This window comes from Enhydra lutris, unplaced genomic scaffold (assembly GCF_002288905.1).
Source record: "Enhydra lutris kenyoni isolate GAN:26980312 unplaced genomic scaffold, ASM228890v2 scaffoldscaffold57, whole genome shotgun sequence".
Lineage (NCBI taxonomy): Eukaryota > Metazoa > Chordata > Mammalia > Carnivora > Mustelidae > Enhydra > Enhydra lutris.
In genome coordinates this window covers 11,565,365-11,593,363 of record NW_019154141.1, presented here as the reverse complement: position 1 = coordinate 11,593,363, position 27,999 = coordinate 11,565,365, and the positions used below count along the sequence as shown (strand labels likewise).

General features: G+C 51.4%; 1 protein-coding gene across 4 annotated transcripts; it reads right to left on the bottom strand.

Moving 5' to 3' along the window:
• LOC111158159 (dephospho-CoA kinase domain containing) lies at positions 1-27,999 on the bottom strand. 4 transcript variants are annotated; one of them, XM_022520049.1, is made up of 5 exons: positions 27,809-27,999; positions 8,288-8,515; positions 7,708-7,911; positions 4,237-4,324; positions 1-1,252 (listed from the first exon to the last, which is right to left on the bottom strand). In XM_022520049.1, exons 2-5 carry the CDS (start codon positions 8,397-8,399, stop codon positions 961-963), a joined length of 696 nt encoding a protein of 231 aa, XP_022375757.1. In that variant the 5' UTR covers positions 8,400-8,515; positions 27,809-27,999; the 3' UTR covers positions 1-960. The 4 variants fall into 4 exon arrangements, with proteins under 4 accessions (XP_022375757.1, XP_022375759.1, XP_022375758.1 ...); XM_022520051.1 differs by lacking the exon at positions 27,809-27,999 and adding an exon at positions 20,428-20,448 and having other exon boundaries at positions 8,288-8,511; XM_022520050.1 differs by lacking the exon at positions 27,809-27,999 and adding an exon at positions 20,428-20,444.

The following is a 27,999-nucleotide window of genomic DNA, read 5'->3' as shown; positions in this document are numbered from 1 at the left end:
ATCAACACGCTCTATTTTATTAAGCACCAATGGTGAGTCAGGCTCTGTACCAGGAGCACAGAGATGAACAAGACAGAGATGTGGCCCTCGAACAGCTGACAGTCTAGTAGGAGGGACCAATAAAGTAAAACACAGCGGGCGGCTGGGGGCTGGGCTATCCCACAGCACCCGACAGAGCCTGGGGCTCCAGATGGTGCTGGGAGTCATCCAGCTATAGAAAAACAAAAGGTATTCTAGGTGAGGGAACAGCACAGCGAAGGCACAGAGGCAGGAAACAGCCTCATGCGTGTGGACTACTGAGAGTTTAGGGCAAGGAGAACAAGGAGTGGGAGGCCAACAGGTGGCAGCTGGGAAGCGGGTGTGGGGAACGCTGGAGAAATGCCAAGGTGGGCCAGTGGGTCATCCCACAAGAGGCTCTGCCACAGCATTACCAGCAAGGGAGCCCTCACTGCATCCGGGCCAAGGGCTCCAGACTAGGGGAGAATCCTGTTGGACCACAATTATTTCCCAGGTCCAGGATGCAGGTTTTGGTCATGACAGGGCATGTGCCTAGAGAGGGGTCAAGCCCAGGGAACCTCCCAGTTTTGAACACTGCTCATAGCTACAGAGACAGTGTTCCTTGCCTGCACCCCCAAGAATTTCACAACAGCTTCCCACCGTTGCTTTCATGCCCCATGGCGGACACCATTCCGTGGGTGGCTCCAGAGGGAGGGGCCCTTAGGAAAGGTGGGAAGGGGTATCCACTGACAGGGCTGTTTTTCTGCCTCAGATTGGATGCACTCCAAAGAAGGGGGGCCCTGTGCCAGGCTCAGCCCAGATTCAGTGTGTGTGTGTGTGTGTGTGTGTGTGTGTGTGTGTGTGTGTGTGTTGACGGGCTTGGGAGGAAACAAGATGCATTTGCCACCTGCTCCGGACTCTGAGAGATCAAGGCTTGGGGCTTCCGGCGTCAAGAGGGCCTGGCTAGGGGGAAGGCAGGAGGTAGTGGGTGAGCAGGTAGAGGAGGCCGGCAAGGCCCATGAGACCTGTCAGAACCCCGAGCCTCAGCGGCAGGTACTCCAAGGAGCGCTCCAGCTCCGCGTGCAGGAGGACGACCTGGCGTTTGGTGACGCTCCACTCCCCCGAGTTGTCTAGGACATGGCGGGCCATGCGGACCTTGTCCTTCAGGGGCAGCTGGGCCTCGATCCGGGCCTCCGCATCCTCCCGGCTCAGGCCATTCCGCTGCATCAGCCGTGCCAGCTGCGTGTCCCGGTCACTGAGGGCAGGGGTGGGAGGGCTGCTCAGGCACTGCAGGCCCCAGCCTCCCTCCCACCGGCAAGCCACGGTGGGTTGGGGGTGGGGGGTGGGCAGCCCCTCCCCTCCAATCTCTTTCAGGGGCCTCATTGCATCTGCAGGACCCTAGCAGCGCTGATGGGCTCCGGAAGTCCCTGGGTGTCAACAGGAGGGGGAAGGGCCGCAGCGGCTCTCTCCCCCATCTGGGGGCTCCCTGCCTTGCCACTAGGCCTGCGATTTCCCAGTTATAAGCTGGGAAGATCTGGTTGTCTGGCGACGGCTACATCCTGAGTCCCTGGATGGCTGACCTTTACTGGCAGGCCTGTGCCTGCCAGCCGGTCGCTTCCTGTAGTTCCCCTGGGGCTTGGGCCTGCTGCATCCAACACAGCTTCCTGAGCTACCACAGGGACCCCTCTCCTTGCCTCCTCACTCCCACCCCTGGACACTGAGAGCCAAGAGAGTTCCTGTCAGGCTTGACGCCACTGACCCAGGGGGACCAGCCAGCCCCAAGGTGCTTCCGCATGTAGCAAGGACTTGAGAGCTGGATCTGATCCTTGGGACAGGAAGAAGCATTACAGACAAAGCTAAACACCGCCCAGTCCCCCGACTCCAAAGGAAATTCGAAGAATATGTCTTTTGCCCACTCTGACATTACCAGCTAGGCCCTTCCTCAGGAAACTTCCTGTCTTGCCTGTGGCTATACAGGACCCGCCAGGCTGTCCTCTGGAAGGGAGTCATCTCTAAGCTCCCTCTAGCTCCATGGCTACCTGAGCCCCTCAGGGGTAACAAGAGGGAGCAGGCTCTGCTGTCTGGGGGCTGTCTGCTGGGCTGCTAGGCCTGAGCTCTCCCCGAGGTAAGATGAGAGAATCTGACCACTACTGTTTGCTCTCCTTTTAGGTGTGGCCTAGACCAGAGGGCCTCCTGGGATGTGAAGACACACCTTCCAAGGACAGACACAACCTGAACCCTGGTCAATTCTAATGCCGTTCAGACCAGAATGCTCCAGAAAATAATTTCTGGCTGGCCGATCAGAGAAGACTTTGAAGGAGAATGGTATCTATACCGGCCTTAAAAAGTAAATTGGACTTCTGATTTCCTTTGTTACAGGGACAGTGTCCTGTCAAGATCATGGGGCCAGTTCCTACCTGGCTAAAAACAAGGACTGCCTCTTTAGGGACCCTGTGAGCCTGGGGCTGGGGAAATCTGGGTGAACAGAGGTAGCTTAGAGCCACCTGGGAGGACATAGCCTTCAGAACGTGTGGCCTAGACCGGAGGGCTTCCTGGAATGTGAAGGCAGAGGTCCCTCGCAGCCCTTCCTGAGGCTCAGAGAGAGGCCCATATGCTCAGTTCAAGGACTGAAACTATTTGTGGGAAGAGGATTTTTATCCAAACCCTTACTCTGCGACTGGCCGGTTTCTCAAAAATGTGAACAATCCCATTTGGGTACAATCCCATTTTGGTATTACATAGATTTGGTAAATGCCCCCTATTATTTCAGACATGCCAGGGATACTCGGACAGTTGAAGGAATCCATGAGGGGATCTTTTAGTCTTGTACTGTGTAGATCCCCTTAATGAAAAGCAAATAATCACTCCTTCCCAGGTCTCTGGCCTCTCTCTCTCGAGCCTGAAAGTGGGGCGTGAACAGCACCTGGGATTCCAGCAAAGGCACCTCCAGCTGGTGAGTGGCCCGGGAGGATCTCCGGCCCCATCCAGGGAACCCAACGCATCCGCCGGGAGCCACAGCTCCCTCTGCTCTTAGCGAACAGACCAAACCAGAAGGAAAGTGCGGCAAGGCAGGCGGGTGTGGGGTCCTCTGGCGACTGCGGATAGAACCAGTGTTCTCACCTCTGCTGGAAGATCCCTCTCCCCCCCTTTTTTTTGATCCTCTGATGCAAAGTTCCAGTTGTATTAAGACTCCAAGGCAAATTCTTCATGGGGTGTGCTTGGCCTTCGCTGACAGTCTTTCACAGACAGGGAATAAAGAAGCTGGAGAGGCTGCGAGTTTCCACGGGAGACACGGGCTGGGCGCTGAGGGTGGGGAGGAGCTGTGAGGATGCCTGAGACCAGGGCCTCTGTGGCAGCCCACGGTGGGCAGCTGTGGGGGCGGGCAGGGTGAAGCTCAGGGCGTGAGCACTCCAGGCCGTGCTCCGGTGGCGCTGGGAGCCTCCCACGCGCCCGTCTCTGGAGAGCCGCCCTGGGCCCAAAATACCCATGGAGCTGAGTGCCCATCTCGGTGTGTGCGGTACTTGTGGGTGGCATCCAGGAAGTTTCTGGGAGGCGGACACATCCTACAGCCTCATCTACACTCACCGCCACTGGGACTGTGACTCATTTTCGCTGACGGTTTGATCTGGCTCTGTTTGCCAAACCCGGATTCTGGTTTGCGTCGTGTCCTGAGGGATTCTGAGAACAAAGCCCCCTCCTTAGTGGGACTCTTGACAGTTCGCTCCTGGCACACGTCCGTTCACAGGGGCTGCCTGGGGCGGGGTGGGGGGGGATGGACCCTGGACACCCCCCCAAGTAACTCCCCCCTCGAGTTTGTCTTCTGTAATTCAGAAGGATCAGCTCCTGACCTAAACACCTCATGCTGAAAGGTAAACTGAGTGAAGGAGTAAATGTAGGAGCTGTCTGGAAAGGTGAGGAGGGAAAAGGGCTCCAGGGATTAAGAACATGGCAGCTTAGGGCATCTGGGCTGAAGTGCCACCGAGAGCCAGCAGGGGGAGCCCCTCCCAAGCAACTAGAGATGCCTGGGGGCCTTTGCTTGGCACCTACTTGGGGAAATATCTGGGTCAGGTACAGAAGTCGTTCCTATAGGTTCTGGGAACAGCCATCCAAATACCCAGGGCCTCCTGGTGGCCCTGTGGGGTAAGGGCAAAGGGATGTGGGCCATTCCACAGGTAGATGCTGTACTCCAGGGGCCCACCTCTCCAGCCTTAGTCAGGCCAGGCCATGACACACACTCACCAGTACACCACCACTGTGTGCTTCATGTACTTGAGCAGCTTCTTGGTCTCAAACAGCAGGGGGATGTCCAGAATCACATAGCGGTATCCTGGGGAGAAGCCGGGAAGCCCACAGTTCAATTCTGTAGGCAAACACTAAGGATAGTGTGTCAGGCTAGGGGATGGAGTAGAAGCCATTGGCCCCTACCATCGAGAGCTCCCTAGCAAAGGGGGAGACCCTACAAAGGTAGGCATAACCTGAACGCTTGCCAGTGCCAATGCCAATCAGAACAGAATGCTGCAGAGGTCGTTCCTGCCTAAGAGGATCAGAGAAGACTTTGCAGGAGGGATGGCATTGTACTGGCCTTGAAATGCAGGTAGGCTTCTGATACTTGAACTTGAGTGTTTGGAGGTGAGGGTTCCAGGAATGGGGGACAGCAAAGCATCAGGGGCAGCAATGTTCTACTGCTCTGGCTGTGGAGGCCTTGCACCATGGGAGGCAAAGCTGGTGAAGAGAGCAGGGCAGGCACTAAGGGTTGAGTTCACTTTGATCTTGAACCGAAAGGGTTGTTATTTATGAGCAAGGAAATAACACAGAGTTCGAGGAGACTGGGGAGTTTCCAGGAGGAACTGGGCCCTTTCTGCCCTCCTTCACTCATCTTTGCTTAAAAAAACAAACAAAAAAACACCCACAAAAAAACAGAAGTGTGACTCCCTATTGAAGAAGAGTCCTGCATGGCTATCTCTACCAACACTTCATGAGAGATTCATACCAGGGGCAGTGGCAGCAGCCCCAGGAAGGAAAAGGTGACTTCCCCACGTTGGAGGCGGGCCTCCAGCCAAGGACTACACAGATTGGTCTTGTTGTGGTGAGTGATTATGACTAAGAAAATATAAGTCACATGGCTGGCCCTCCAGATACAAGCCAAGGCCAGTCAAGGGTAGTACCCTCACCCATGGTGACAGGACGTGTACCTGGGCTGCTCATCCCCCAAACGTCACTGTCTCCACACCCCTAGTTCTCTTTGGGCCAGTGTCCACCGTGTGTGTGTAAAAAGCTGGCAGGGATCCAGGAGCCGTGAGGGAAAGGGCTGGGTACTGCCTCTGTCCAGAGATGCCTGCCTGGCTTGGATGGTATCCCCCCACAAACACTTCCAACCACAGAGCCAGACACACACACGGGACAGGGAGGACGACCCAATCTACTGGGGCCCCTGGTCCCCAGAATCTGCTGTTTGGGAAGCCCAAGAAAAACCTTGAGTTGAACAAGGGGGTTAGGAGAATGGGCTCTGATGACACACCTGGGTTTGCAGCAACCCCCCCCCCGCCCTTTCCCACCATATGATTTTGGGCCCCTGAACAAACCTCATCTGTGTGAAGGTTACCTCCCTCCCAGGAAGGTGGTAAGGATCAAACGAGCAAAGGCTTGGAAACCACTCAGCACCTCACTCAGATACTCCCAAGTGCTCCATAAATGATGATTATTATTACTACCATTCCCTGGAAGAAGGGGGGGGCCCACAGTTCCCGCTCCCCCACTCCCCTCCCAGCTCAGAGCAGAAGCCAAAACCAGACCCTCTCTGGGCCTCTTATCTCCCATTCCTGCTCTGCCCCCACCCATCCCTGTCCCCACTCTGTCCTTTCTCCTCGGCCCCTCTCGGGAGCTTGTGGCCAGCTCTTTGGTTCACCGGCAAAGGGCTATTCAGCTGTCGCATCCCTCCTGCTTGATAAGCTCTGCAAACTATCCTGACTCTATGAAGACATCCGTCTGCCTACACAGAGACCTCCCCAGCAGCTGGTGATCTTATCTGACGTTTGATTATACCAACTTTGACAGCTGTATTTGTTATACTCATCAGGGAAAAACTGGGACTGTGGAAGCCACAGCTGTCATCCCCATTTTTCACCTTATCGAGCTGAAAAGAGCTTTCTGGCTTTTATTTGAGTGGTGGTGGTTGGGGAGAGGGGAGGCGGGGTGGATGACACAGCAGGAGAACTCTGGAGCGGGTGACATTATCCGTTGCTTGATTTCAGAAGGGGAGAGCCGCCACGCCGCCTCCAAACCCTACAGATGTACTTGCAACTGGCCGGGGAGCGAACGCGGAAAGGGCATCGTGGAGAGACAGAAGGCTTTGCTCCGGGGTGGGGGCCGGGAGGGGTCCTCGTGCAGACACAAGACGCAGGACAAAGGCAAAAAGAGTCCAGAGACTCTCCTTGAGGAAGGATAGAGGGAAGGAGGTCTGCAGCAAGGTCCTGAGACGCAGAGCAAGCCAGTTCAGCAGGGAGGATGCCTTGAGCCCCCTCTGGCCTCAGCCAGAGCAGGGGAAAGGGCATGGGGCTGGGGGAGGTTGACACCGTGGACGTCTGTCAAGTCCTCTCTTTCCTTCTGAAGGGAGGTGCAGGCCAGAGGAAGATGGGGTGGGGAGAGGTTCCCCACTCCACATGAGAACTTGAGAATAAGGTCAGGATCACAGCTACGAGAAAACCTAGAAGGCTCCCCCATACCCTCCAGGAACAGAGTCTCAGCATTGTGACTGGTGATGGGGAGAGAAGCAGCCAGGCTTTCCATTCTGACACCCGGTCTGGTGGCCATTTATGCCAGAGGCTGGCAGGTGGATCTGCAGGGACCCCAGGCCAGCCTCCCGCCTGATCTGAAGCCACTGTCCTCTGCTCCTTCTCCACTGCTGGTGACTGACCCCACCCTGCACCTGATCAGGTCACCCTGGCCCAAAACCCTCCTAAGAACAGGGCTGGCACTGGAGCTAGAGCTTGGGAAAGGCTGCCAACCTCCAGAAGGTTCTTGCCAGCTGAGCACAGACCCTGGCTTTTCACTGTCCCTTCTTCCAGTCCCAGCACACGCCAAGCTAACTCTCTCCACTGAGCCCTCACCCCAAAGGACTAGCCTCTGTGTAGGACCCTCCCACCCCCCATCACCCTGTACCTGCCCTGGCCATTCTGGGCCCTCCCCAGGGTCCAGTCTGCAAGCTTACTTTCCCAGGCAGCCTGACCAGCACCAAATCTGACTCTGACCATGGTTCATACCATGTGGCGATCGATGGTTACTGATGCGGACCCAGTCCCCCCGAATAGCTTCTCGAGGTTGGCATTATTAACCTCACTGTGCAGGGGAGGGGCTGGCTCATTTGACAAAGTCACGCAGCTAGAAGCTATGAGGCCAGGATTGAAACTCAGGTCTCCAGACTCCACCATTTGTCAGCTGTTATTACTCCCAACCCTGCTAGAAAAATCAGCTTAACTTCCTGGGGATCACAGCTCAAAACCCTCAAATGTCTCCTCTCACTCAATTGTCAACCTCTTTAAATGCTGAGGAACATGTGCGCCTTTCCTCTGAGGCTGCGTGGGGCTCTGCATGGAGGGTGCAAAGGCCAGCCAGCTCCCCTTCTCCCTGGCCAACCTCTCCACAGAGGAGGAGGGCCCTGGCCCTGGATGAAGAGGGCTCTGCCTCACCCCTGTCCCACACCCTGGGTCTTACCTCGGAGGAAATACTTGAAGGTCTCCTTCATCATTTCCTTGCGGATCTCGGGGTGGGTGATGGTGTTGAGCAGATGCCGCCGGTCGGGCTGGTTAAAGATCAGGTCCCCCAGGACTTTGCGATTGATGTCACCGTTCTCCAGCAAGACCTCGGTGCCAAAGGCTTCCACGATGCGCCGGTGGGCGGGGTATCCTGGCTGGACCACTGTCCATGAGGTGGGGGCTGGGTCACTCTCTAGAGCCTCCAGGCCAGCCGCAGGTTCCCAAATGACTAGAGGCCAAAGGATGGGGGAACCCACGGGTGCTTCTTATATTCGGAGCAAAAACCAAAAGAGAGGAGGAAAAGGAGTTGCAAAGGAGAGCAGAGTGCATGGAACCCCTCGAGTGGGTCACAGGATGAGGTGAAGGAGAGGGACGAGGACATGGGGGGCAGGGAATAGAAAATCAGACCACGGCCGACAGGAAAGCCTTGCCACCTTCCAAGGCCTTGAAAGGACTTAGAGAAAAGGGAGACACGATGGCAGAAAGGGGTATAGGGGAGCTGCTGCGCAGGGTCCTGCCGCCTGCCCCTCCCAACTCACCATGGCGGGCGATGACATCAACGTCAATCACCGCACAGCCCAGCTGTTGGAACACCTGGATCACCGAGCTCTTGCCCGAGGCAATGCCCCCCGTGAGGCCCACCAGGAACATCTTCCCAGGAGACAGGAGGCCCGTGAGAATGCCGAACCAGGAGTCAAGGAATCACCAGAGTAGGGCACGCTTGGCTGGTTGGGATGCCCCGTCCCAGGAATGCCAGAAGGACCTGCCTGAGGACAACAGTGGGCCTGATGAGTGTTGAGCCTGAAGACCCAGAGCGGGGGTTGGGAGGGGCGGGTAGGCAAAGGAGCGGAAGGGAGATGCGGCCTGCCCAGTCAGTGTTGTTCTGAGATTGGGCAACTCTGGATCCATCCTAAGAGAGAAGACTCTTTCAGGACAGGCCTGCAGTAGTCTTTAGAAAGCATTCATAAACAAGACAAACCAACACGGTGCAAATTTAGCAACCAAAATGCTGGGTAAGCAGAAGAATGTCAGGTGCTGTTAAGCGGAGTGCTTTCTGGAAGCAGCAGTGCCCTGCTGCAGGCAAATTTTGTGTAGGAAGGGGACACCTGTCCCTCTGTGGGGAATCCAAGGCACTTTCCAGATGCCCACAGAGCGCCCCTTCTGGCCTTCACTTTATAGTCTGGGACCCTGAGGCTCCCGGGGAAGACGGTCCTGCCTGCCCACCCCTCAACACCAGCACTGTCTGGGTGTCGGAGAAGAAATCTCCCTGCTCCACCGGAAGCGGAAGCGGAAGCGGCCCAGATGGGGAGCTGGGAGGAAGCGATGGCTCGGGGGCCCGGAGGCCTGAGGGTCAGAGGAGTGCGGAACTTGCCCGGGAGGACTTCAAGGGAAGGATGACAGCCTGCGGGAGGGAACCCTGAGCTGGCTCGGGGGCCTCTTCGGAGCCCATTTCTCCATGTACTTAGGATGCCATGAGACCCTGGACAAGTCACCTGTCTCTCGGAACCTCAGTGTTCTCATCCATAAAACGGGGGTGACAGAACCTATCTCCTAAGGCTGTTTGCAGAGCAAATGAGAAAATGCACTGGAAGCCCTCAGGACACTGTCATTTCCATGGGGAATGTCCAGGGGGAGGAAGTAAGGACAGAGACATGGGATGGAAGGCGGACGCCCAAGTCACACCGCAAGGCACGGAGACTAAAACAGACATTCGTGAAGTAACGTCTTCACGTTCTTATAGCCTCAGACTATCTCACAAAAGACTTTTTTAAAGTAATGTTGTATTTTCTGGAGTAAACAGGTCTCAGGGTTACAATGTCTTGGACTTTGCTCCCAGGCTGGAAGAAATAAAATTGAAGGTCAGACTCCCCCATCCCTCCCTCAGCATCAAGTCACTTTTCCAAGACCTTGAAATCTGTCATGGGACTTTTTTTTTTTTCTAAATGGCAGATTTACTGTCCTAATTACACTTTGCTTGAGCTTATACCGAAATGAGTTTGCCTCCCCTGAGGACGCACCAAGTGACAGGGGGAGGCAGCAGCTCGGGTGTGGGTGGTGAGGGGACCAACCCAGAAGTTTAAATTTGCCCAGGCTCGCTCTCCCAGGACAGCCAGCAGAGGAGAGACGAGAATGCCCACGAGAGTCGTCATCCAAATGGAGAGACCTAACTCAGTCATTGAACCATTTGCGAAGCATTTCTCCTTAACCTCTGTGACCAGGAGCAGCCTCCAGGTGGTCTCCCTCAGCTGTCACAGAGAGGACTTAAGGATAGGGTTCTATTGTCAAAAAAATTTTTTTCTTTTGTTCACTCAGCTGAAGCTTTGAAATGGAAAATCCAGCAACTGCATTGTAATCCCAGCTCTGTCCTGTTGTCCCTAAAGCTGTCAGCTTGCCTCTCCTCTGCAGAAGACCAGTCTGGAAGAATGGGAGCGGAACCTGAGAAGAGACAGTGGCGGAGGGAAGGGGCAAGGGCCAATTCGCCACTGGGCCCTGGCCCCTCACTGCTGAAAGTGAGCCACTGTCACCTGGACACCCAACTTGGCCAGACTTGGCTGAGGGGGCCCAGCAGAGCCTGTGACCTCAGCTCCTGTCCCTTCACAGGACCAGGACCCCTCCCGAGACGCGCTGAATTGGAAACTCTAGTGATGAGACAGCTCTGCTGTGTCCCAGGCTTGGAATCGACTCTGCCTCTTCGTTTACCGTGAGGAGATGACGGACCAGAGAGAGGAAGGCACTTACCCAGGGCCACAGCTCTGAGTGGAGCCTGAGATGAATTCAGGGCTCCCACCTCTGAGTCTAGACTCCTGCCTTAACAGACTCAGGAAATGAAAAATTAATTTATCTTTAAGAGAAAATAAGGACGGTGACTATGGCTATACGCAAATCAATTCAGAGCCCAAGAAAAATGATTTCTAGATGATCATACTGGTGTTTTCCCTCTGCAGAACAGGGGGTGAGGTATTACGGCAGCCACCAGAGCATGGATGTCAACTCCAGGCTCCGCTCTGTCCCAGACTCTTGGGGTAACTTAATGAGTAGCTTCCCTTCTCTGCGCTTTCGACGACCATCTGTGGAAACAGACCAACAGCTGCTTGGCCTCTGTCAGGAAGGCCAAGGGGATGGAGGAGCACATGCCCTGGGAGGCCGTGGGCCCCCGGCTGAAAGGGGCCGGACAAAAAAACAGCTGTTCCCGTCCAAAAAGCCGTGCCCAACTCATTCCTCCGCTCACCGTGGGCGGAGCGCCTCTGTGCCTCGCAGCTCTGCATCGGGGACCTCTCGGGTAGCCAGAGGAAAACTTTTAGGTCTTGCCCCCCAGGAAAACTGGAGGAAGAGACAGTAACAAATGAAAGCAGCCAAGAAGAACAGAGCAGCAACAGGGCAGCCAGAGTAATCACACGGTACTCACCCAGGGCCTGGGTGTGTGTGTGTGTGTGTGTGTGTGTGTGTGTGTGTGTGTGTGTGTTCGTGCACGTGCAGACCCACTCACAGGCCTGCTCACGGACCTGCCCAGGGAGGGAGCTGCAGTGAGCAAGAGAAGAGCCCACGGACCCTCACGGCTTAGCAAGGAGGAAAGAAGGCTGAGGTTCCAACCACCCCTAAGGCTCACCTAGACCCGTCCCCAGCTCCTCCCCAGGGAGACCCACGAAGAGGTGACCCCCTCTGGTAACCTGTGCCCCTGACCCCGCTCCTGCTTTGGCACAGAAGTCCTTGTTCGGAATCTTGCTCGTTTCCCCTCATTCCACCGCCATGTACACGCAAGCAATGGGAACGTCACGGCAACTCCAAAATCTGGTCCTGATCTGAATCCCCTACAAAACTTCAGAGAAGTTCCACCCTATAGTCCCAGCCAGCGCAGCATCAGAACCGCTGCTACAATGGAAGATTAGGGGCACCTGGGTGGGTGGCTCAGTCGTCTGCCTCCGGCTCAGGTCATGATCCCAGGGTCCTGGGATCGAGCCCCTCATCAGGCTGCCTGCCTGGCGGGAAGCCTGCTTCTCGCTCTCCCTCTGCCTGCTGCTCCCCCTTCTTGTGCTCGCTCTGTGTCAAATAAATAAAACCTTTTTAAAAATAATAAAAATAAAAATAAAAAAAATAAAATGGAAGGTTATAGATTGTAAGTCAGGAAGCCCGGGTCCCAGTCTCTCTGCATTCTGTGTGACAGTGGGAGCCTCCTCATCGGCCTGGCCCAGGGTGGAGAGTGCTCCGTAAATGACAAAAAGCTGATCCCCCAAATGCCTGCCCCTTCCCCTCGTCTGGCCCTCAGTCTCCACACATGTGAGCAAGGGCCTGATGCTAACTGGGGCTTTCTTCCTCCCTTTTGTAGTGTGGCACTTCCCAGAGCTGTCAGGAGATGTTTACCTGGGTGACCATTGAGTGATGAGGCCCCTGGTGGCCCAGGAATCCTCCTCCTCAATACCAAAAGCTGTTCCCAGAGCCACTTGGCCGGAGGAGGAACGAGACACCAAGTCCCATGGTAACAGAGAAAGCCAATGCCCCGCACAAGAGAAACGGGAGCTGGAAAGGATCCCAGGCCTGGCTGCATTGGCCAATGCGGACCTCCAAGCCCAGGGAAGCCACATCCAAGTCCTTTCTTCTCCCTCGTTCTCCCTGTCTGGGGGAAAGACAGCAGGGTGTAAAGAAAAGGCTCGGTTGGGGCGCCTGGGTGGCTCAGTGGGTTAAAGCCTCTGCCTTCGGCTCAGGTCATGATCTCAGGGTCCTGGGATCAAGCCCCACATCAGGCTCTCTGCTCAGCGGGGAGCCTACTTCCCCTCTCTCTCTGCCTGCCCCTCTGCCTACTTGTGATCTGTATGTCAAATAAATAAATAAAATCTTTAATAAAAGAAAAATGGTCGGGACTTGAGTCACAGAGGTGGGGTCTGTAGTCTGTGAATTGAGGAGCAAATTTCGCTGTGTTCTGTAAATGGGGGGGGGGGGGTTCCGTCTTGGGAGCTGCCCTAAACCGCCTTTCATTTTTCATCTCTTGGGCCCCAACAGCCCAGAGAAGACAAAGAAAGAGCATTCAAGGAAGAATAGTCTTGGGGCACCTGGCTGGATCGGTCAGTGGAGTGTGCGACTCTTGGTCTCGGGGTTGTGAGTCTGAGCCCCATGGTAGGTGTAGAGATTACTTAAATAAAACCTTTCGGGGCGCCTGGGTGGCGCAGAGGGTTAAGCCTCTGCCTTCAGCTCAGGTCATGATCTCAGGGTTCTGGGATCAAGCCCCGCATCAGGCTCTCTGCTCAGCAGGGAGCCTGCTTCCCCCTCCCTGCCTGTCTCTCTGCCTACTTTTGATTTCTCTCTCTCTGTCAAATAAATAAATTCTTCTTAAAAAAAAATCTTAAAAAAAAAAAAAAAAAGTCTCTCTTGAAATCTTCTCTGCTGGTGTCTCATAGGGAAAAATGAGAGTAGGCTGCTTAATGGGTCTCCAGACACAAAACCCTGCCGCTCCTTGCTGTCTGTCCTACTCCCGACTCCACTAGGCCCACCCTCCAAACCTAAGTCCCATCCCCTGCACCTAGACCTCTGCAGTGACCCCCTCCAGCCCCTGTGTGGCTTCTCCCAAGATGCCCAAGGTCATGGCTTCAAGTGGACTTCGGATCCTGTCACTCTCCTGCTTAAAACCTTCTTTGCCTTCTTCCCTCTCCTCCTATCCTCCTAGATTCTCACAGAAGCCTCTGGGCCCCATGTAACCTGCCCACCTTCGACCCCTCTGCCCCCCCACCCCCCAGTCAAGGAACCTGATCCATGCCTTGCACACCTGCTTTCTGTCCCTGAATATTCAGGCTCTGTTCCCCTGCCACCCCGCTCACTTCCCGGCTAACTCCCCTGGGTTTATTCTGCATTCATTTCTTCAGCCAATCAGGAACCAGGCCCTGTTCAAGACAAGAGGGCCTGCCCCCTCCAAGCAAAGCCTCCCAGTCTACTGTGGGAGGTGGTGGGGGTGCAAGGGCAGAAACAATAAACTTACAATATGTATGATGTCGGTGGGGGAGTATATCAAGAGCAACGAGGGTCATTGTCTTTTTTTTTTTTTTTTTTTTAAGATTTCATTTATTTATTAGAGAGAGAGAGCACGCACACCAGTGGGTGGGAAGGGGCAGTGGGAGAGGCAGAGAATCTCCAGCAGGCTCCATGCTGAGCACAGAGCCCAACTCGGGGCTTGATCTCATGACCCTGAGATCATGACCTGAGCTGAAACCAAGAGTCAGATGCTTAACCGACTGGGCCACTGAGGCGCCCTGGGGGGTCATCGTCTTAAATCAGGACCCAGGAGGTCTAAGTGAGGACCTGAAAGCAGCAAGAGGGCACATCACATCACAGCTCCACTCAGAGCAGCCTTGTCCATCCCCCCACTCGAATCAGGCCCCTGACCTCTCTCTGTGCCATTCTTTTCCTTACCTGTACCCATCATGGTTGTGTGACTGTTTCCAACATGTTAAATAAGATAAGCTCCACTAGGCCATGAGCCATGCCCTTTCCAACGCTTTGTCTCCGGCATCTAACATAGCATCCAGGATCCGTCACGTACCAGGTGAGTGATACAGGCCAAGTTACTAACTTAGACTTCCGTTGACTCAGTTTCTTCATCCGTGAAATGGAGCTAATGGCACCTACCCTGAGTCGCTGTGAAGAGTATAAGACTTCATACATATCGCGTGTTTCATTCTAAGTGCCTGGCATACACTCTGCCTAGCACTCACCAATGTTCCTATTAGTTCTGAGAAAGTGTTTGAAAGCTTTTTATAGAATGAACTGAATAAGCCCATGACTACGGAAGGGGACAGAAAATACTTGGGGTCACATCTCCTGTCAGTGGCAAGTGGGAGGCTGGAACCAACCTCCCAGCCTGCTCCCTTTTCCATGAGAACATGTTACCTGAGGACAGTATATCCCTCTGGGTTGGGGGCAGGGAGGAAACGAACAAAACACCCCATGGGTTAAACAGAATAAGAAACTGATACCTGAATGGACACTCTTTCCTCCCTGGGGAGAGCTCTCAGGACTTAGCATGGAAGCAAGTTCTGTTGCTTTGCATCTCCCAATCAACAGCCCCTACCTGCCTGTGCCAGGGGCCGGGACTTGGCTCCCTCATTAGCTTGCAGCCTCCTTTCCTCCTCCTCCTGCAGCCTCCCAGGATTTCTCACTGGACATGCCTGACCTGCCAGACGCTTCTCCTTCGAACTGCTTTCCAAAGGGGATGTATCCATTTTGCTCCAATGATCAACATAATCATTCATGAAAACGAGTCATTCCCTGCCTTGGGACCCAATTATTTTCGCGTGGAACCAGTGGCTGCAAAAATATATTGTTTTCCAGTTAACTAATAAGTGCTATTTTTATCTATGGTTTCCCCCCTCCTAATCTTTCATTACTGGGGAGAGGCTGTAGTTTAAACCTCAGTCCAAGTTCTCGTCTGCTAGGCCTATTAAGTCACTACCTCCTCCAAGCTGCCGATTACCTGGAGGGAGCCACAAGAGAAGGTATTGGCCGTCTCCCTTCTCCCCTGCCAACAGCAAGGGAAGGGGAGGGAACAGGTCACTCTTCTCAAGCACTCTCCAAGCACAACCCATCAGTTCAGGAGTGTTTACCGGTCGCCAGGGAGGCTGTTTGCACTGGACTACTATGCCGGTGCTCAGGCAGAAGGATCACAGGGAATGCCAGCTCTCAGAGGCTTCAGAGTCACAGAGGCCTCAGCTGGGATCTCAGCTCTGTCCTTAACCAGCTGTGTGGCCTTGCATAACTTTATAGCATTGTGGCTTCGTTCCAAGCATACAAAATGTGATTAATAATGACGACTCATGGGTTTTGTCAGGATTGAATGAGGTGACATGTATCACAGTCACCTCCTCTTCCCCCACGCAGTGTGTGACACGTCACAGTCATTGCAAGCTACTCCACTTCCCCAAAGGGCATCTTCACCCTCTCAGTTGCTCAGGCCAAAAACTTTGGTGTCCTCCTGGCTCCTCGCTCACAATCTTCATCCCACCCACTAGCGCCCCCTGCTGGCTGTGCTCCCAGCTACCTTCACAACCCAGGGAGATCCCACTCAGTCCTTCCACCACCAGTCTTGCTCCTGGATTTGCAGTAGCGTCTGAGCTTTCTTGCTGTCACCTTTGCTCCCCAACTGTCTGCTCATGATATAGCAGCCAGTGCAAGCCTTTAAAAATGCAAATCCAATCATTTCACGCCTCTGCTCAAAACCCTCCAATGGTTCCTTTCTCACGTAGAGCACAAGCCAAGTCCTTACAGGGTCCTACAGGGGCTCCACAATGGATGCAGGGAAGGCAACTCTGTTCCCAGCACCTCCTACCACTCTCCCCCTTAATCTCAGCCCTCCAGGCACACTGGTCGCCTTGCTGCTCCTTGACTATGTCAAGCATACTCCCACCTTGGGTCTGTGGATATGCTGGTCCTTCCACATGGAAAGCTCTTCCCCCAGAGGGCTGCATGGCTAACACCCTCCTCCGTCTGACCATCACCCTATCAGAGGCTGTCCCGAATGTATAAGACAGCACCCTCATTTCACTCTCTAGTCTCCTCACGGTTCCACTTTTCTTCATAGCACTTACCAAGTTATCACTACATGACACATTATGTATCCACGTGTTCATCTACTGTAACATGCCTCGCCCCAGAATCTGGGCAATACTGTATCCAAGGGGCTGAAAACAGGGCCTGACAAGTAGAAGGCCCTCAAAAACATCGGTTGAATGAATACACAAAGCATGCAGAAAAATGTCCAGCTCATAGGTAAGCAGGAACTTCATATTAACTATTTTAGTTTTTATTATTTTTAAAGATTTTATTTGAGAGAGAGAGAGATAGAGAATGTGCAAAAGGGGACGGGAGGGAAAAGTAGACTTCCTGCTGAGCACAGAGCTTGATGAAGGGCTTAACAGCAGGGAGCTCAACAGGGGCTCAATCCCAGGACCCTGAGATCATGACCTGAACTGAAGTCAGACGTTTAGCCAACCGAGCCACCCGGGCGACCCTCAAAATTAACTATTTTAAAATAACAGCATATCTGCTTCAGAAAACCTACCATGAGAACCACAAAACCTTTTCCACATCACTTCCCCCTCCTACCTTTCTGGGATGACAATATCTTGGACTCACAGATGAGGAAACTGAGGCAGAGAGTGGCTAGGAAAGCGAGGTTTCCAGGACACGGGACACTAGAGTATAAGAAATAGCTGCTGGGGTGGCTCGACCGGTTAAGTGGCCAGCTGACTCTGGGTTTCGGCTGGGGTCATGGGCACAGGGTCAAGGGATGGAGCCCTGTGTGTGTGCATGCGGGGGTGGGGCGTGCTCGCAGCTCAAAGCAGTCTACAGAGTCTGCTTGGGGCTCTTTCCCTCTTCCCCTCCCTCCCCCACTGCACCCCCGCTCACACAAGCACTTACGCACTCTCACTCTCTAAAATAAATAAATAAAATCTTAAAAAAAAAAAAAAAGAATGGGGGGTGCCTGGGTGGCTCAGTGGGTTAATTAATTAAGTGTCTGTCTTCAGCTCAGTTCGTGATCCCGAGTGGGATCGAGTTCCACATTGGGCTTCTTGCTCCACGGGGAGCCTGCTTCTCCCTCAGCCTCTGGTTCTCATGAATAAATAAATAAAATCTTTAAAAAAAAAAAAAAGAGTAGCCGCCCACGATCTGAGCATTGTCCATGTGCCAGGGATGTCCCTCATCCCGTCTGACCAGTAAAACTACCCAGTGAAGTCAGTTCATTGGTTTATGCCCATTCTAAAGGTGAGGAAATTAAAGCTAAAAGAAGTCAGATATTTGTGGGGCGCCTGGGTGGCTCAGTCGTTAAGTGTCTGCCTTCGGCTCAGGTCGTGATCCCGGGGTCCTGGGATGGAGCCCTCCATCAGGCTCCCTGCTCGCCGGGAAGCCTGCTTCTTCTTCTCCCACTCACCCTGCTTGTGTTCCCTCTCTCGCTGTCTCTCTGTCAAATAAATAAATAAAATCTTAAAAAGAAAAAAAAAAGAAGATATTTGTGCATGGTAGATCCAGGATGCCTGGGGAATGCTTAAAGATCTTCCAAGGGGCCCAGAGGCACAGTGTAGGAGGAATACATTTCCCATGCAATGCCCACAGCCTCTACCAATAGGAACAGACCAGCTTTGGAACATGCCCACATCCTCTCCTTTCCCAGGTCTCCCTTTACCCTGCCCCATCTCCCAGGTTTCAAAGAAAGGCACAACTACCCACCCAGGCCAAACTCTTACTAAGGTGCACTGTCCCTAGTGCAAAATTCCCCTGGCACCACCAAGGGGCACTTGGAACCATCAGTGTTCATGCTGAGGACGTGCCTGCCTACAGTGACTGTGTAACTAATGCTTCTGCTGAGTCAGGTGGCGTCCAAATCTTTGAATAAGGTTCAAGGGGGACCTGAAAGAACTGTGTACTGGAAGGTCATTAATAATTGATTTCAGGGGCGCCTGGGTTGGCTCAGTCATTAGGCATCTGCCTTGGGCTCAGGTCATGATCCCAGGGTCCAGGGATCAAGCCCCACATCGGGCTCCTTGCTCAGCGGGGAGCCTGCTTCTCCTTCTCCCACTCCCCCTGCTTCTGTTCCCTCTCTTGCTCTGTCTCTCTGTCAAAAAAAAAATAAATAGGGTCTTTAAAAATAAATAAATAATTGATTTTAATGACAGATCACTGTGGGGTTTTTGGGCCCATAACTCAGAGGATGTTCAAGGAACTGAGTAATGTTACCACAACAAAATGCCTTCAAGTCCTACGTACTTACATGAACCAACTTTTTCAGCGCTACTCGTCACAAATTAAAGCTCTGCTCATTCTAGCAAATATATGTGAACTTTAAATACACACATGAACTGTTAAAAGTTCCACTTAACTTATTAAGAAAAGCATTTCAAATTAAACTCACGTTTAACAATTGATCAAAAACCAGGTGTTTTGATCAACTGTATATTTTACAATGATAAAAACTCAATCCAGGAAAAATTATTTAATATTATGACCACAAGACAATTTTCAAAATGTTTTACTTTTAATTTTTTTGTTGTTTGTTGCAGAGAGAAGTAGGATGACAAACCAAAGGCTTTCGAGCATAAAATGTATCATACTAGAAAAAAATTCTGGTGAGGAAATTAGGTAGAAATAGAAGTTGGAGGAACAACAGCAATGCAAAATTTCAAAGGTTAAACTGGTTTGTAATTTTTTTAGATGATAAGAGAAATCAAATCACTATGGTATTGAAATTCCATTGCAGATTTACATGCCTGAAATGTAAATGAAAAAGTTTCATTTTTAATGCCTGAAATGTAAATGAAAAAGTTTCATTTTTAAAGTGTCTAATATTTACAATTACCAGAAATCATATCCTTTGCAAATATCAGAGAAAATTTTTAGCTATCTAAAAACATGCCGTGGCTAGTTTTCAAAACAAACCAAAGTTCACTGCTTACCTGCCTTCAGTTACCAGCCCTAATATTTTCTCCTAAGGCAAGGCACCAAGAAAGGATCTGAACCCTTTAAATGTATTACTCAGGAGGACGGATTCAGACCTTGCCCAAGACCGAAGAGGATCCAGTGGGAATTTATGGCCCTTCGAAGAGAAAACCGCCCCAACCAGCCTGTCTACTTTCTATTCATCAGTGAAGAGCTCTAGTATTGCCCAAGACCTAGGTCCGCTTCCAGCCAAATCCATCTGATTTATTCTGGTAGATATCAGCCACCACTCTCCCCGCCCCCGCAAACACTCCCCATCCCCGAAAACCTATATTCAAAGGCTTCAATTTCCCCATCTTTAAAATTAGGACTTAATGTCAATGTTCACTCAGGTGATAATTTTCCCATAACTAAGGGAGAAATAAAACTTCATAGGTAAACTCAATGACAGAGGTGTCAATGTCTCCATTTGGGAACCTGGGGAAGGAAGAAAAGTAGGGGCCAGGGCGCCTCTTTACTAGCGGATGAGTGGGAATCTCAATGCTGTCACCCAGGCCTGGTGGGAGGCGGGGGTGGGGGGGGTGGGGGGCGCGGTCTTCCCTAAAACTCGATAACCAGTCCAGCTACCTGGGAAAAAGGAAAGGGGAGGGCAAGGCCTGTCTGAAAGACGGAAATGATCACTCAGCCAAACAGCAGTACCCTTTTAATCTACCCTATGAGATGGGTATCAGATGAGCAAACTGGAAGTTGGAAAGGTACGCAGCTTCATAAAACTGGAAAGGGCAAACGCTGAACACAAAAATAAAAGTTCTGAAGCATAGCGGCTTTGGACTGAACCTGCGTTTGAACCCACAATTTCTGCCGCAATTCTAGCCGTAAACCTTTGTCCATTTCCACAGCTGTAAGACAGGGGAAACACCACCTTGCGTAGCAGGGCTGCTGTCAAGGCAATGAGCCAGGGATGCCAAAGCGTTCGACGCAGGGGCTGCTACATAGTATGTGCTCAACAGACTGTAGCCGAGCTTTGGAAAAACAAGGCGCGCACTGCCCGTACCACCGCGGAGAGCCACCGGTGCGCCTCGGCCGGGCTTCGGAGCGCCCTAGAGCCAGGCCCGGCGCCGCGAAGCGGGGCCCCGGGGGTGGACCCAGCCCTCTGGGACCGAGCAGTACCGGGGCGCCAACCTCCCGGGTGCCACCGTCCGTTCCACACCCTCCACCCCGCGCTGCGCCGGGCCATTTCCACGCGCCCGCGCGGCGCGCTACGTACCCGACGACTCTGACCCGGCCTGGGCCGCCGCCGCTCGCCCAATCTCTGCGGCGCTTACTGGGTGGCTCCCGCCGGGCGGGCGGGGCCTCGGGAGCGCGCGCACGTGGGCCGGACGTCCGGTCGGCGGGAAGCGTGGGCGGGAAGCCGCGCTGTCCACCCTGCGCTGGGCAGGGTGGGCACCGCGGGTTGTTCCCCTTTCCGAGTCAGAGCCCTCCCCGCCGAGGGGAAAAAGAAAAACAAACAAAAAGCCCGGAAAGTCCTACTTCAAACTCAGGGTTTGGCCACCTCCAGCTGTGCGGCCCCTGGCAATGGCTACGGCAGGTAACTGAGCGCCTCCAGCCCAACAGGTCCTAAGAGCACTGTGTAGCCATCAGCTCATTGAATTTTCACAGGTGGATACTGACACCGTCCACGTTTCACACAAGAGGCAAGTGATTCTCGGAAGTGAATCCGTTTGCTCTCTTACAGTGTCAGTTGGCTGTAGAGCTCATTCTGTCCGGGCAAGCCCAGCAAGTCACTTAGCCTCTCACCCCGTCTCCGCTATTAAAGTGGGGATAAATGGCAACTAGGCTGTTTGTTGAAAGCATGAGAAATACATAACACCTAACGGTGCCTCATATATAACAGGTGGTCCTTACCCTGCTTCCTTGCCCTCTCCCTAAATACCTCTGCTTTCTGCTTCCTTTTTTTCTAAAAGATTTTATTTATTTGACAGAGATCAGAAGTAGAGGCAGGCAGAGAGAGAGGAGGAAGCAGGCTCCCTGCTGAGCAGAGAGCCCGATGCGGGGTTCCATCCCAGAACCCTGAGATCGTGACCTGAGCCGAAAGCAGAGGCTTAACCCACTGAGCCACCCAGGCGCCCTTAAGGTAGGATTCTTGCCTGTCTTCACCAGGAATATCCCCAGTGCCTGGAACAGTGCCTGGCACAGTAGGGATCAGATACATTGAAGAAGTAATTCAACATCTTTCTCTGACCACTCCAGTCCCTGAAACCTTTCCTCTTCATGTCAACACCGCTGGTTGCCATCGCCCAATAAATAGGCTTGCATTTCATCATCAAAGGGCCCATTTGGTCCAAACACCAATCCAGCATTTGAATCTCCTCTACATCTGGCATCTAAGCTTGGCCATGCCCAGTGTCAGGGAACTGTTTTACTTTACTATTTTTTTTTAAGATTTTATTTATTTATTTGACAGACACAGTGAGAGAGGGAACACAAGCAGGGGGAGTGGGAGAGGGAGAAGCAGGCTTCCCCCAGAGCAGAGAGCCTGATGCAGGGCTCAGTCCCAGGACCCTGGGATCATGACTTGAGCCAAAGGCAGACGCTTAACCACTGAACCACCCAGGTGCCCCGGGAACTGTTTTTCAAGAGAACTTCATGCTGTCCAAATTTGAAGTCCAGTCCTGACAGTAAGAAAGTTTTTCCTTAATAATACAATTATCTCCCCTACTTCTAAGCTGCGGGATCATGCAGACCAATTCCAATTCCCATTCCATAAGGCCAGATCTAACTAGTCCTGTTTCCTTTTTGCATCAAACAATTTACAGATAACCTAGCTTTGTGGTTCTGAACCTTGTCCCTACTCCTGTCACATCAGAGGGATACACAACTCCCAACCGTGGCTGCCATGGCAATGACAGGGATAGGAATACACCTTCCCCTCTCTCAAATTAGCAACCTCTTCTTGGGGCATATTGTTAGGAAACCCCTGCAGATGATCCTGCTTTTCCCAGACACTGTCTTACAGTATTGTGAGCACTAGTGTACAGGCCGGGCCTTGTCTTTTTTTTTTTTTTTTTTTTTCCCCGGGGCCTTGTCTTTTAAGTAGGCATCCTTGTGGTCCAGTGGGCCTATAGGAGCTGCAACTCTGCTCTGCATCTCTGCTGGGATGATCCCAGAGGAAAGGCTGAAGGATGCCACAGGGCCCTCAACCCAAGTACATCCTTGGAACTGAAGTTCTGCCTTGGTGGTTTGGAGCTGATGCCATTAAGGGCTTTTTCGATTCCAACACATATTCTCTTTTTGTTCAGGATAGCAATAATAAACTGGCTCTAGCTGCTTACACGGTCTCACTTCATCCTGACAATGACCTGCATCTCAGTCACCTCTGTGTCCTCGGCATTAAGCACGATACATGGAATATGGTGCTGCTTCAAGTTGTTTAAGAACCACGCTCTGAGTCCGAGAGGGATGACTCTTTTGACTCCTTGGTCTTTGACTCTTGGTTCTTAAAATTAAACTAGCTTTCCGTATGTTTATTTTAAATAAATATTAATATGCAATTAAATTTATACCGCACCTTACAAATACCATTAATATTTATCCTTTATTAAACAGCTTCAGGGGGAAAAAAAAACAACCTCCCATAGGTTGTCACCAGGTGAAAGATAAAGTCCAAACTTTTTACCCTGAAACTTAAGGCCTTCTGTGACCTGGCCCCGATCACCCCTCTAGACATATGTCTCACCATATGTCTCACCATATGTTCTCCCTTGGGGAAGGCCAAGAAAAAAAGTGATATAGTTATTTGCACCAGACTTAGTGTTAAAACACCAGGTTCAAGTCTAAATTCAGACTAAGTAGCACTGAAATTTCAGACTAATCACTGAACTTCTTGTTTTCTCATGGTAAAATGGGAGTAACACCTGCCCTGTTCATTGCACAGTGTCAGGCGAGACAGTTGATGGTGGGGATCAAAGAAACAGTGTGCTAGCACATTCTGTGAGCAATAAACACTATACAAACACAATGGGTCACCATACTGCCTGTTCCTGCCTCTGCCCTTTCTCTGTCATGTTTCCACACCTGAAGCCTTTAACCCTTCCTTCTCACCATTCATTCACACATTAAGTAATCCAACAAATATTGAGGGCCCACTCTGTGCTGGCCCAAACGATACAGGAAAATCCAACAAATTCCCTGCCTTCAGGGAACACAGGAGAAAATGGTTGCAAACTGTACAGCCACACAAACAAAAAAGTAAAACCGCACCTGTGAGCCAGCTCAGGGGTAGGTCCACATGGCCCCCAGAAATTATAACCGGGGATCCGGCACTTAAGTTGCCTCCAAGGCCAAGTTCAAAGTCTGCTCTTCTCCTTTCTAACAATGGTGACCCAGAGATCTGCACCCCCCCCGCCCCACCCCAAATTTCAGTTAACTTATCTCTCCAGCTCATTTAATCATACCCAGTCAGGCCTTGTTATTTTTTTCAAATTGCACCTGGTTTTCCCAACTTCACTGAGCAGGGAATGGCTGGCACACTTTAAATCCCACAGATTTAAGCCACAGAAGGCTGGACCCACTGCATTCCAGGCCCATGTGTCAGGAGCTATCATAGGAAGGAAGGGTACCCTTCCTGAAAGTTCCAGGGGAGACAGGAAGCTGCCCAAGATCACCCCTTATTCACAACTGAGCACACTAGCCCTGTTCCTCAGAGAAAAACTCTCTTCCTTAGGACAGGCTGCTGCCTAGTATGATCTTTCAATGACAAAAATTTCATCCTCATTTCAGAGGCAACGTGGGGGGTTTGGGGGGTAGGGAAAGAAAAAATGAAACAGGATGGGATCGGGAGGGAGACAAACCATAAGAGACTTTTTTTTTTTTTTAATCTCACAAAACAAACTGAGGGTTGCTGGATGGAGGGGGTAGGGAGAGGGTGGTTGGGTTATGGACATTGGGGAGGGTATGTGCTATGGTGAGTGGTGTGAAGTGTGTAAGCCTGAAGATTCACAGACCTGTACCCCTGGGGCAAGTAATACATTATATGTTAATAAAAAAATTAAAAATTAAAAAAAATTAAGTTAAAAAATTTCATCCTCTCTCTCTCCAGCTAAAAATCTTTCAGCAGCTTTCAAGAGTCCTCAGGATAAAGCCCAACCCCCTCAGCCTGGCCTCCACATCCCTTCCTGGTCTGACTCCTGGCTGCCTGTCGTCTCAGTCTCCAAAATGCTCATATAATTCTTGCTGTGGGACCTCAAGAGCACCCACTCTTAGGCAGCTGGACTCGCCCCTACCCGCTGCCCCATTTTTCTGGCTCCCCTTTGAAAACTCAGCTCAGCCATCTTTTCGTACAGAACCTCTTTCCCCAGGCCAAGGGTGCCCCCAGGCTGAGCTACATTTGGTGTTCCCACTCTCTCACACACTGTACCGTAAAAGTCGGTCTGTGTAGCTACCAACGTGTGGAGTGAAGCCAGGATAGGAATGACTGTGTTCTTCTATCCCTCATTCTCTAGTTCCTGCCATGGAGCCTGGCGTATGGTGAGTGCCCCCAAGGTGTTGGAAAAATGAACCACAACCTGGTTCATGCTTTCCTAGGCCCATTAAAAGAAATGAATCTCTGATATGCTGGGAGTACAGCAAGGGCCTTGATCTGTGATGGACATCATGAGAAAGTTTTTCTTTGATCATCACAGGGAATGCTGACTTCCTGGGAAGGGATATAATGATTTAGTAGATACTGACTGTCTCAAACACTTCACTAAGTGTTTTGCCTGCATCGTCTCATAAGTGAGGACATTGAGGCTCAGAGAGGTAAAGTGACTTGCCTAAGGTCACTCATCAGGCAGCGGTAGATTCACAGACCTGTACCCCTGGGGCTAATAATACATGATATGTTAATAAAAAATAAAAATGAACCCAGAGAGTTAGACTCTGAAGTATGTTCTCTTAATCACTATAGTCTTCTGTCTTCAGTAACAACTGTGAAGGGATAGCAGAGGTATCCACAGTAGGAGTAAACTCTAGAATCTGCAGGGTTTCATAGGCATATTCCTCAGCCACCCTTTGGGCTCTGCTGTACCTCCCTGCCTTTGTAGAGTGTTTCTGCCAGAATGGGGAGGATAGAAAGAGCCAGCAGGGCTAGATGGGAAAATCCTGCTATTTTAATGTGACGAGGCACTCAGGAAGCTGAGAAAGTTTACCTTGGAAAAAAGAATTTCAGGGAACCAGATATTAATGGAAGAATATGTAATAATTATGTAGAGAGACACAGGATCATAAGCTTCCATTTAACTTCAGAAGGCTGAACTTGGCCAACTTTCCACCAATAAGAACTGTCTGAAAGTAGAAGGCTCTCTGTTAAAGGGGGCGGAGGGGATAACGGGGAGGAACAAATATGAGAACTCTTGGAATTCCAAGACACTATCCACAAACCCAATTTAGGAAACTGTCCCAACGTGACAATAAACTCAAAAGTAAACTTACATTCCAAAATCACACGTGGCAATATTCAAGTTTTCAGCAGTCATTTAAAAAAAGGTAACACATACACTCAATTTCTTTTTAAAAATATAACACTTACATTTTATTACAGAGAAATAACAGATTCTACAAAATCTAAGTGAGCATTCTAACTTGAAAGATCCTAACAGAGGGGGAATAACTGCCTTTCAGGTACCTTTGAACTCTAAAATTCTCAGAGGTGCTGGATTCCAGAACTTTGGACTGGGACTTGCATTCTGAGCTGAGCTGAGACAGTAACATTGCCTGTCTACCTCCCAGAAAGGCTCTCCACTGAGCAAAAACTGCTCAGTTTGGAGTAAAATACAAGGCAGTGTCTTTCTTAAGCTCTGAACCTTAAGAACGGCAGGGTTCACAGTGGACCCTGTAATCACTCTGCCCTGGTCATGTTTCATTAGCTTTTGTTCAACCTCTGCTTATCTGTGAGAAAAGAAAATACAGGGTTGGGAATTAGAAGACTGGATGCAGGTTCTGGTTCTGCTACTAAGTATCATTGTTAGATGGTGGTGGTTGTTTTGCCGCAAGCTCAATTTTCTCAAGTCCCCTTCCCTACCTACTTTACAAGGTCACATGACCTACAAGCCAATCATTTAGAAATCAAATTCATCTAACACATACATATAAGGCTTCATCATCATCATCTCTGGTGTCTTCCTCTGGCCTGCAGCTGCATAGAATACATCATACGGACAGCAGTCTTGGTCCTGGAGAGATGAATGTGGGTGACAGCACTCAGTCTGAGTCGATGTCCTTCCCTTCTAAAGTCCGATATAAATGACTGGGGATTATCTGCTGTTTGGGATCACATTTTTTTTTTTAAGATTTTTTATTTTATTTATTTGACAAACAGAGATCACAAGTAGGCAGAGAGGCAGGCAGAGAGAGAGAGGAGGAAGCAGGCTCCCTGCCGATCAGAAAGCCCGATGCGGGGCTTGATCCCAGGACCCTGAGATTATGACCGGAGCTGAAGGCAGAGGCTTTAACCCACTGAGCCGCCCAGGCACCCCTGGGATCACATTTACTTCTGTGCCTGCCACTGAGAAAAACGAAGAACTGACAATATTTAGCTCTATTTTGTTTTGTCTCCCTGAGTCATATGGAAGTGTTTCTTCCCACTTTCTCCCTCTTTCCACGTTGAGAGTTTCCCAATGGCAAAGATCATTCCTTTTTCTGGCCATGGAGCTCTCTGAGGATAAGAACATGTCCTTCCCGAACAGCCCACAATCCAACCTGAATGGGAAATCCCTAGAAATGGGAACCATGTCTTCAGGTGCTGGCCTCAAGCCTCAGATGCAATTACTCAAAAACACTGGGGTGAGACCCAAGGGACTGAAGCATTGAGTCAATGCTAAAATTAGATGGAGATGTCACCATTACTTTCTAATAACTTATTTTCAAGCAGACAATGGAACTTTTGTAGTGATAGAGAATTCAGAGGGCCGAAGGGCAGACAGATCCAAATTTGTACACTGATTTTGGCACTTGCTTTGTGACTGAGCGGTTTACCAAGCAATCTGGGCCACATCTCTTCGTCTGTGCCGAAGGGGATAACACAAAAACACATCTTCTCAGCTTGTTGAGAGGATTAAATGAGATATACGAAAAACCTTACCCCAGATTCTGGCATATAAGTGCTCATTAAAAAGTGTATGTGGAGGGACGCCTGGGTGGCTCAGTTGGTTGGACGACTGCCTTCGGCTCAGGTCATGATCCTGGAGTCCCGGGATCGAGTCCCGCATTGGGCTCCCGGCTCCGCGGGGAGTCTGCTTCTCTCTCTGACCTTCTACTCGCTCATGCTCTCTCTCACTGTCCCTCTCTCAAAAAAAAAAAAAAAAAAAAGTGCATATGGAGAATCCTAGGAACGGTGTGAGCTTCGTGGAGAGCAGTTGCTGGAAGCCAAGAAGCGGCAAAGCCGAACTAAGCAGTCAGGTCTCCTGGCTCAGGATCAGTGCTCCACACACCGCATCCACCGTCTCTCAAAAGGCCTCGAACTCCCGACGACCGGGGCCGCCTGGAGTCCCGAGGGAGGAAAGGGGACCGGGAGCCAATCTGGCTTCTTACAACCAAGGCTTTGCAAGAAGGCCCGACGCATTCGGGCTCCCGATGGGTAGTACCCGCAGGCCTCAGGCCTCATTACTTACCCGGTAATGGTAACGGTCCTTAACGGCAGCCAATAACGGCTCACCTGTGGCCCAGGCACTGGCAAGGGCAGGCTGAGGTCAAACCTTGGATTTTGGAGCCTCATCCCGAAATCCTAAGCAAGCATCGAACTACAATTCCCAGTATGCCACGCGCCGCCCGGTCGCGGAGCGTCGGCCCCGCCAACCTTGGG